General features: G+C 60.6%; 1 protein-coding gene across 2 annotated transcripts; it reads left to right on the forward strand.

Annotated features, from left to right (window-relative positions):
- The first annotated feature begins 599 nt into the window (after window positions 1-599).
- UBALD2 (UBA like domain containing 2) lies at window positions 600-6,192 on the forward strand. 2 transcript variants are annotated; one of them, XM_074343742.1, is made up of 3 exons: window positions 600-1,012; window positions 1,385-1,447; window positions 5,032-6,192. In XM_074343742.1, exons 1-3 carry the CDS (start codon window positions 893-895, stop codon window positions 5,350-5,352), a joined length of 504 nt encoding a protein of 167 aa, XP_074199843.1. In that variant the 5' UTR covers window positions 600-892; the 3' UTR covers window positions 5,353-6,192. The 2 variants fall into 2 exon arrangements, with proteins under 2 accessions (XP_074199843.1, XP_074199844.1); XM_074343743.1 differs by having other exon boundaries at window positions 601-1,012; window positions 5,035-6,192.
- Window positions 6,193-8,380: the final 2,188 nt, after the last annotated feature.

Consider the following 8,380-nt stretch of genomic DNA (forward strand, 5'->3'; position numbering starts at 1 on the left):
TACATTAACACTAGCTTACATCTCCAGAGAGTAAAGTTTTGCCCTAAAAATGTAGGGAAGGGCTGTTTGACCCCTGGGGTGAGTAGTGATTGGAAGGAGGCATGAAGGGGGTATCTTACATTTCAATAAAAAGCTAAAAAAAAAAAAAAAAAGCTGCTTGAAAGTTTAAAAAAATAAACAATTTTGAGACTTGAGCAGCTGCAAAGGCTCTGTTTTCTATTTTGATCACTCTGTTTCTCGAGATGACCGCATCTTTCAGAGGAAATGAGTCAAAGCTACTCTGTCTTGCTTTTCCAGCTGAGCATGTTCGGTTTCAATGAAGTAATGAATGAACTTGGCCGCACCACCCCCAAGCCTACAACAGCAAACAGAGGAGCCTCGGCCAATCAGCAGGCACTCAAGGTTTTCAAGTTGAGTTCAAACAGGCCCACGGGAGGCCAATCAGCGCGCGCGGCTCCGCCCCAATAGCCCGGCCGTGGCCAATCCCGAGCCAGGACGAGCCAAAACACAGCGGCCAGCCAATGCCGGGGAGCCCCACGGCGCCGACGTCCGCCAATGGGCGCGGCCGGGCAAAAAGAGAAACAGTGCGGGCCCGCAGGCCGCAGGATTCGAATCGAACGTCCGCACCGGAGCCGGGTGCTGGCCGAGCAGCGCGGGCCAATCAGCGGCGGCGGCTCGCGGCCCCCGAACGTTGGGACACCCGACCCCGCCCCGCGCTGTTGTTTGTGGTGTCCGCCGGCGGCGCGAGCCGGACCACAACACTCGCCCGACGGGCGGCGGGCGGGCGGCGGGGCGGACGAGGGTCCGGGGGCCGCGGGCGGCGGCGATCACGAGCCGAAGGCAGCCGGCCTCCCGCGGCCGCCGAGGCCGAGAGTGCGCGCCGGCCGGAGCCATGTCGGTGAACATGGATGAGCTGCGGCACCAGGTCATGATCAACCAGTTCGTGCTGGCCGCGGGCTGCGCTGCCGACCAGGCGAAGCAGCTGCTGCAGGCGGCCCACTGGCAGTTCGAGGTGCGTGCGGGCCGAGCGAGCTCTCCCGGCCGGCTCCGCTCCCCGGCTCCGGCGCTGGGGCGGGGGTGCGGGCCGGGGCGCCCAGCCGCGCGCCGCCAAGGGGGGAGGGAAGCTCTATTTATATCTCCCCGCAAGGCGATCCGGGGCCGCGCGGTCTCGCGTGGGGCGCGGGGCCCTGCCACCCGGCACCCCCGCGCGTGGCCCAGGGACGCCCCCTCGAGCGACGCAGGCCGGCGGGTCGAGGGGTCCGGCCCGGCGGCCCGAGCGCGGCGCCGCGGACTCTGCGGAGGAGCCCCGCCGGCGTAGGGCCGGCCGGTGGTCTTCCTGCCCCGGCCCCGTTAACCGCCGCCCTGTCGCTGTGTTTGTCCGCAGACCGCCCTGAGCACGTTTTTCCAAGAAACCAACATTCCCAACAGCCACCACCACCACCAGATGGTAAGTGTGGCCGGGCTTCGGGGGGAGGGCCGGCCTCGCCCGGGCCCGCAGCCCACCCGGGCGGCCGAGGGCGCGGGCAGGGGACCGCTGTCAGCCGCCGGCGGTGACAGCCATGTTGCCGGGGAGCGCCGCGCCGCGATGTAAACAAAGAGCCAAAATGTCTTCCAGGAAAGAGCGGCTCCCTGGCCGGCTAGCTCGCCCAAGTTCCTGGTCCGTCCTCCTGGACTGCTGTAGCTCGACCAAAGACCTTGTGCTCGGCCCCCTCCGTGGGCCAGGGGCTAGGAGCGGGGCGAGGGTGGCCGGAGGGGTAGCTGGGTGGCAGGGAATGGGGAGGGGGCTCGGATGATAACTAGACGTCTGGGGAACTGGGAGCGCGAGTGAAGGGCCCTGGGGGACTGGGACCTGGGGTGTCTGTTTATGGGGAGCCCCCTCTTCCTGTTGGAGTGGCGGCTCCCCACCCCCACCCCAACAACCCAGCTCTACAGGGAACAGGAAAGGGATAAATCCACCCTGGCCTGGGAGCTGGGCTCTACCCAGAGAGTTATGTTCACTCTTTCCTGTTCATGGAAAAAGACATACCCTGAGTGTGGAAGACTTACAGATTTTTGACAAGATAAGCCAAGAATGCATTTAACCTCAGTAGGTGAAGAAATGTAAAAACCACAGGAAACAGTGCTCAGTGGTTCAGGCCTGGATTTGCTTTATTCTCTTTTCCAAGCTGGCCCCAGGCCTGGGCCTTTGCCCTCCTGGCCATAACGTATCCTGCTTTCCACGGTCACAGGACACCCCTGTCACTTTAGAGGCTTGAATGCCTTCTCTACCCCTCTAGTTACCTATTAGCCCTGCTGGGGGAGGAGGGACTGGGCCCTGAGATAGGGGCTGTAAAACATGATTTCCCCAGGAGATCTGCTGTGGCTCTCGGAGTGCATTTTTGGCATTTTTAGCACTTGGTGTCCTTGTCCACGGCTCCCTTCTCAGCGCTGCCGCCTTGCTTAGAGGAGCGGCAAATGGTTCCTCTGCTGTGTCTTGTCCTTGACGCCCTGTTTTCATCTAGTTGCAAAGGATAGATAGAGAGGGGTCTGTCTTGACCTTTTAAACCAGCTTTTCGCTTGGAATGGCCCATGCTGTGTATAAGTCAAAAAACAGAAATGCGTTGGAATATGATGGGGGAATTGTGCTGGCTGCAGGGCTGTGGCAGCTAAGGCCCGGCTCCTGGTAAACTACCAAGAGGGGGTTCACCTCCAGGGGACCCTCCCCTGCACCTGACCGAGGGGAAGCTCCGGCTCCCAGGCCTGGGCCTCCAACTACTGTCAAAAGGGCCATGAGGTTTGCTCCACCAACTGTGGTCATTTCAGAAGGCCCAGGCTTCCAGCACACCCTGCTGCCTTGAACAGGGAGTCTTGCCTACAAGAGCTGTGATCGGTGGTCCTTTTAGGGTCCCTGCAAATCCCAAGGGATTATAATCCTCTTGGAGCTTACCTCAAAACCAGTGGCTGGTTTTGTAACTGATATTACGATCAATATATCCATCAGTCCACCAGGTATCCATCAGCACTGCCGACACCACCATCCCTGCCCTCAAGGAGTTGGTCATTTTTTTTTAGAGATAATAAATCAAAGGAAAAGACACCAGAGATCAGTAATGGCATAAAGCAATACCAGAAGTGACCTAGGGCATGAGTAACTGATAGATGTTTGTTCCATAATTACTGTGCATACACAATTGGAGGCATCTTCCCAGATGAGGGGGGCGCCCGGCTTGGATTGGAAAGGCCAGGATGAGGAGAAAGACACTGGATGAGAAACAGTAGGGCATTAGCAGGGTGCAGGGGACACTGGGTATGCTCAGGAGCTGGAAAGCTCTATCCATGGCTATTAGAAGCACAGAGATGGAGGGGGTTTTATAGCACCTGGTCCAAACCCCTGGATGTACAGAGGTAGAGAGAGGCTCCAGAGAGGTTAAGCAACTTGCCTGAGCTCACACAGGCAAGTGGGCACAGGCCTGTTCCTGATCTAGGCCATTCTCTGGAGCAGGGTGGCTGCTGAGGAGATAGGCAGTGCTGACTTGAACTGGGGAAGTCGGTCACGATGCTGTGATGAAATTGGCCTCTCCCCCCAACCCCCCATTCATTGTTTCCTGCTGCTGAGAAGTCAGCCCTAGGTGGGGGGGGGGGGGAATAGTGAAGGGAGGAGGGAAGTGGTCTGGGTGGGGCCGGGCCTGCTCAGGGTCCTCTGGCCTCCCCTGAGGAGGACAATTTTTGGAGCGCCTCAGCTGCTGCTGTGAGGCTGGCGCAGTTAATGAAAGGGGGTCTGCCCCGCCTCCTGTGGGCCTGTCCCTGTTTTTGGCCGGGGTCTAACGGCAGAGCTGTGAAAACTCCCTGCCTGCAAGGTGAAGAGCCCTAGAATCTTGCTCCCCAGCCCTGTGCCTGGGGGAGGGGCCGGTGTTGCTAAAATTAGGAGAAATTCAAAGAAGGGCTCCCAGGGCTTCCTGGGAAAGGGAGAAGCTGCTGCCGGGTCAGACCCCGCTTTGTGCAGGCCTGGTTCTCTGCTACCTCTTCCCCGCGCCCTGTCGAGATGCTGGTGGATGGCACGCGCCTGCTGCAGGGTTGGGGGGGCCGATGGTCCCTGGTGTTGGCAGGGAGGGTGCCAGCAACCAGCCCCTACCCTTCCTGGCTGAGGGTCCTTGCTCGGGGTAGCGGCAGACAGCATGTCGGGATGTTTGCAACTACCCCAGGAAGAGGGCTGAGAGGGACTGAGCAGACTGGGGCACTCTGCCAGCATCCCGCCTGGGGGAGGACGCTGGGGACACAGGAATCCAAAATCCCTGTTTTTTGGTCCTCTGGGGAACCCAGGCATGAAGTTGCACTTGACTCAGTGCAGAGTTGTGGCTGGGGAGCGGTTAAGAGCTCGGGCCTATAGACCTGGGAGCCCTGGAATCCCAGGTTCTCGACTTGGGCCCTTGGTCAAGTGGCTTGAGCTCGGGGCTTCAGTTGCCTCCTCTGTAACAGAGAACAATCAAAATGACCTCGCAGCCCTGTGAGAAGTGAGGTAATGGTGGCGGGGCTCCGAGGCCCGCTGGCTGGTACTGTGATGTGCAGGGGACCCAGGCAGGGAGAAAGTGGAACTTCTCCCAGGTTGGCATAGGAGGGAGACCCTGGACCTGGCCACCTTCCCATGACCGACAACCTCGGCTCATCTGTGGACGGATTATTGAGGGAGCCAGCTGGTTTCGTACCGAGGGTGAGGCGCTAAGCAGTGGTGTCCTGGGCTGCTCCCCTGTCCTTGCTTTAATTTGACACCCCAGCTTCTGGCCATTTACTCTGACACTCAGGGCGTCATTCCCAAGCATCAGGAAATACTGTGATTTTGATGGAAATTGTAGGAACTGTCCCCATTTTTTTTATTGGCTCAGGGCGCAAGGGGTGCTTTTTGTCCTGTTGAAACTGCTTATGGAGGGATAAATGGGGGTAAAAGAGGGGCCGGTCTGGGTGAGCCCCACAGGAAGGCTTGGTGAGATCACAGACCATGGCTTGGAATTGGGGGCCCAAGGGTGCAGCCCTCCCGACATGTGCGTTCTCTCCCAGCAGATGTGCACCCCCAGCAACACACCTGCCACGCCGCCCAACTTCCCTGACGCGCTGGCCATGTTCTCCAAGCTTCGCACCTCCGAGGGTCTGCAGAACAGCAACAGCCCCATGACTGCCGTGGCCTGCTCCCCCCCTGCAAACTTCAGCCCTTTCTGGGCCTCGTCCCCACCTAGCCACCAGGCTGCCTGGATCCCGCCCTCCTCCCCGACGGCCCACAGCTTCCACCACCTCCACCACCCACAGCCCACGTGGCCCCCGGGAGCACAGCAGGGGGGCACCCAGCAGAAAGCCGTGGCTGCGATGGATGGCCAGAGATGAGACTGGATGCCGCCGGGCGCTGGGCTGGAGCTGGGGGGCGGTCCAGGGTCGTGGGGGACACAGGAGGGCCAGGGCAGGGGGGAGCTGGGGTGGGCAGGGGTTTCCTGAAGTTCGCACTGGAAGATTTTATAAAAGAGTTTTTGTGGGTGGGGGGACAGTAAACTTCCTGAGCCACTTGGGTCCTTCAGGAGTTTCTCTTCAGGCAAGTTTTTCTTTTTAATATATAACTATAATATATAAAAATATATAAAATTAACTAATGTACGTGAGAATGGGCTGGCTGACCGGGGTGCTGAGTCAGCAGGGATGGGCCAGAGAATCCTCCCCTTGGGCCAGCACCCCTTCCTCCACCCCAGTCCCAGGGAAGGTGGTTGGAAGCCAGGTGGTGTGACCTTGCAGTCACACGGAGTCTGCCAGCTGCCTCCTTTCAAAGGTCTCACCTGGAATCCTCTGGGAGAAGGACCACCCACTTCTCCAAGTGGTGGCGGCAGGAGGGGCTCCCAGAGCTGCTGGTGTGGGGGCCTCTTTGCCATCACGAGGCTCTCCCCACCCCCAGTTAGTGGCTGGCTCCTCAGTGGCTCTCTGGCTCTTGTCACCTCTCTTGGTGTCACCTCTGTCTCCAGCTGGGTGTGCAGGGCTCGTGCGGGACTGCAGAGCTGGCTCAGGCCAAGGGCCCGGGCTCTGCTGGCAGGGGCTTGCCCCGCAGCCGCCCGCCCTCCCTCACTGCGCCCGGCCGCACGGGTGACAGCGGAGGGCTTGCCTTTGGATGTAGTTCCCAAATCAATCATCTCACCAGGGTGAAATTTTAATTTAAAACTTAAAAGAGACTTTTCTAACTTCCCTGGTTTGCGGTGCCTTTATTTACCTTGGTAGGGCAAGTGGTCTCCTTGGGAAGAGGGTGGTGGGGTTCTCGGCTGTGCTTCGGTTGGGGGACCGGCTCCACTGCCAGGTGGCTGGTCTTCATGTTCTGACCAGGGGCATCCAGACCAGGGGGCTGATAGGACAGGCCGGATGCGGCTGGGTGGGGGGACAAGAGGAGGGACTGGGCCTAGCTTGGTTACGATGACCCTCTCCCTTCAGTCCTGGCGTCACTGTCATCTGCAATGGGCTGATGGCCCCTCCGTGCAGCGGCCTGGCCCCCCAGGCATCTTCCAGCTAAGCCCGTCTCTCTTTTTGCCCTCAGCCTCCTTTAGGTTAGTGTGTCCCCATCACAAAGGTCAGCCTAGGCTACCAGGGAGCTATAGAGACAGGGTGGGTCCCCAAAGGGACTGGCTTCCTTTCCCTTCCCACCTTCCGCTCGGCCTCCAGGCATGACAACGGAGGCAGTGATGGCCATTCCTGGCCCAGTGAGGTCCTTTCTCAGACTCCAGTGCAGGTGGCCAGGTGCATGAGGAGCCCGCCCGCCCAGCTGCAGGGGTGGGTGGCAGGCCCCAGGGTTGAGATTCCTCTGTGAGTCCTGTGCTGGGGGGAGGGATACTGCCTTAGCCCCTCACCCCCCCAAGCCCCTTCAGCACCTGTGAGTTGGCTTGTTCCCTGCCCCTCTGCAACCCAGGCGCTGCCGTGGGTACCTCTGTCGATCTGGAGGCTGAGGCCCAAAGTGTCCTTGAGCCCTTGAGTGACCTTGAGGGCCCCGCCTAGCAAGCCAGCCCACCCTGTTTCTGGGCCTTCTCGTGTCTGCCCAAACTTGCCGGTGGGGCAGCCCCCGTGGGAGTGGGGCAGAACCCGGGGCGCAGTTGCCCTTGCCCCTCTGCATGTGGTCGTGTACTTTGGGGCTGGGTTTGTCCTTTCAGTTTTATTTCCTGGTTGGAAACCGGTGAGACTCCTCCCACCCGCTCCCCTCTCCCTGCCCACCTGCGCTTTCCCAGGCTGGAAGGGGAAGCCCCTCGCGGCACGTGGGCACCGGTGCCTTGCAGCCTGGGCCCCGGTTGGGGGCGGCAGGGCAGCCGGGGCCCAGGTGCGGGGGCGGCCGGGCAGCCGGGGCCCAGGTGCGGGGCAGCTGGGCTCTTTGGGGAAGGTGGCTCTTGGCCCTCTTGGAGGCGTCCCGGAGGCCTGGCTGCCACTTCCCTGCCAAGCTGGTGAGTTTGGATTCTAGGCCAGGGACACTGAGCCAGAGACCTGATATTTATTTCTCGGGGGGGGGCGCCTGAGGGGGAGCAGAGGAGGGGGCTGGCCAGGGCCCTGCCTCCTGCTTGCAGAGTCAAGGGTGTCAGGGTGCTCACCAGGACCCCGGGGGTTCAAGCCGCCCCCCCTCCTATCTTGTGAGAGCATTTCGTCACTACATAATGGTGAATGGGCTCTCTGCAGACGGGGAAAGAGGGGGGATGCCCCTTCCCATGGGGAGCACCTACCCCACCCACGACACCCCCAGTCAACCTTGCCTTTGCCCACATGGGGATGGGGGGAAACCCTTTTTCTGGGCTGTTTCCTGCCACACTTTTCTTTCCTGTGTGACTGTTACCGCCCTTCTCACACCCTAAAGCAAGCCTCTTGCCCGGACATCCCTTTCCCACGACAGAGGGTCAGGGGGGACTGGGGGTGGGGGAAGGGAACCCCAACTTTGAGGAAGGAGCCAATGAGAGCAGACCTGGAGGCCGAAAACTGCTTCCAAGAATTTAGAGGCGTCTGACTGGGGGCAGCTCTCCCTTGTCCCCTGGGCTTTGAATGGGGACGGGGGCACATCCCTTACAGTTGACTTGGGGGACAGCAGTGAGCCCCCTTGCCCTTTTGAAGGGCAACGAGTCACGCAAATGGAGTCGGACGGGCTGGAGCAGGACCAGGGCTGGGCCTCCAGGTTGTGGGGCTGATGCCGACACACTTACGCTCTATATTCCTGGGGAGGGGAACCGGTGCGGCTGAGCCCTGGCGGCCCCGGGGTCCGAGCCCCCCTGGCGTCTGCAGCAGCCTCTCGAGGGTGAGCCACAGGGGACGGCAAGCAGGAACCTTCCTGGTGCTGGTGCCACCGCTCTTCCCAGGCATGCCGGGCCAGGAGCTGGCCACTGCCCCCAGCCAGGAGCGGGCAAGCCTCCCC

This window comes from Camelus bactrianus, chromosome 16 (genome assembly GCF_048773025.1).
Source record: "Camelus bactrianus isolate YW-2024 breed Bactrian camel chromosome 16, ASM4877302v1, whole genome shotgun sequence".
Classification (NCBI taxonomy): Eukaryota; Metazoa; Chordata; class Mammalia; order Artiodactyla; family Camelidae; genus Camelus; species Camelus bactrianus.

What these genes read in the sequence shown, in the direction of transcription:
- UBALD2 (XM_074343742.1), top strand. Translation starts at nt 893, where the DNA reads ATGTCGGTGAACATGGATGAGCTGCGGCACCAGGTCATGATCAACCAG. An exon ending in CGGCCCACTGGCAGTTCGAG is followed by an intron (nt 1,013 to 1,384) that starts GTGCGTGCGGGC and finishes GTTTGTCCGCAG; the next exon opens with ACCGCCCTGAGCACGTTTTT. An exon ending in GCCACCACCACCACCAGATG is followed by an intron (nt 1,448 to 5,031) that starts GTAAGTGTGGCC and finishes GTTCTCTCCCAG; the next exon opens with CAGATGTGCACCCCCAGCAA.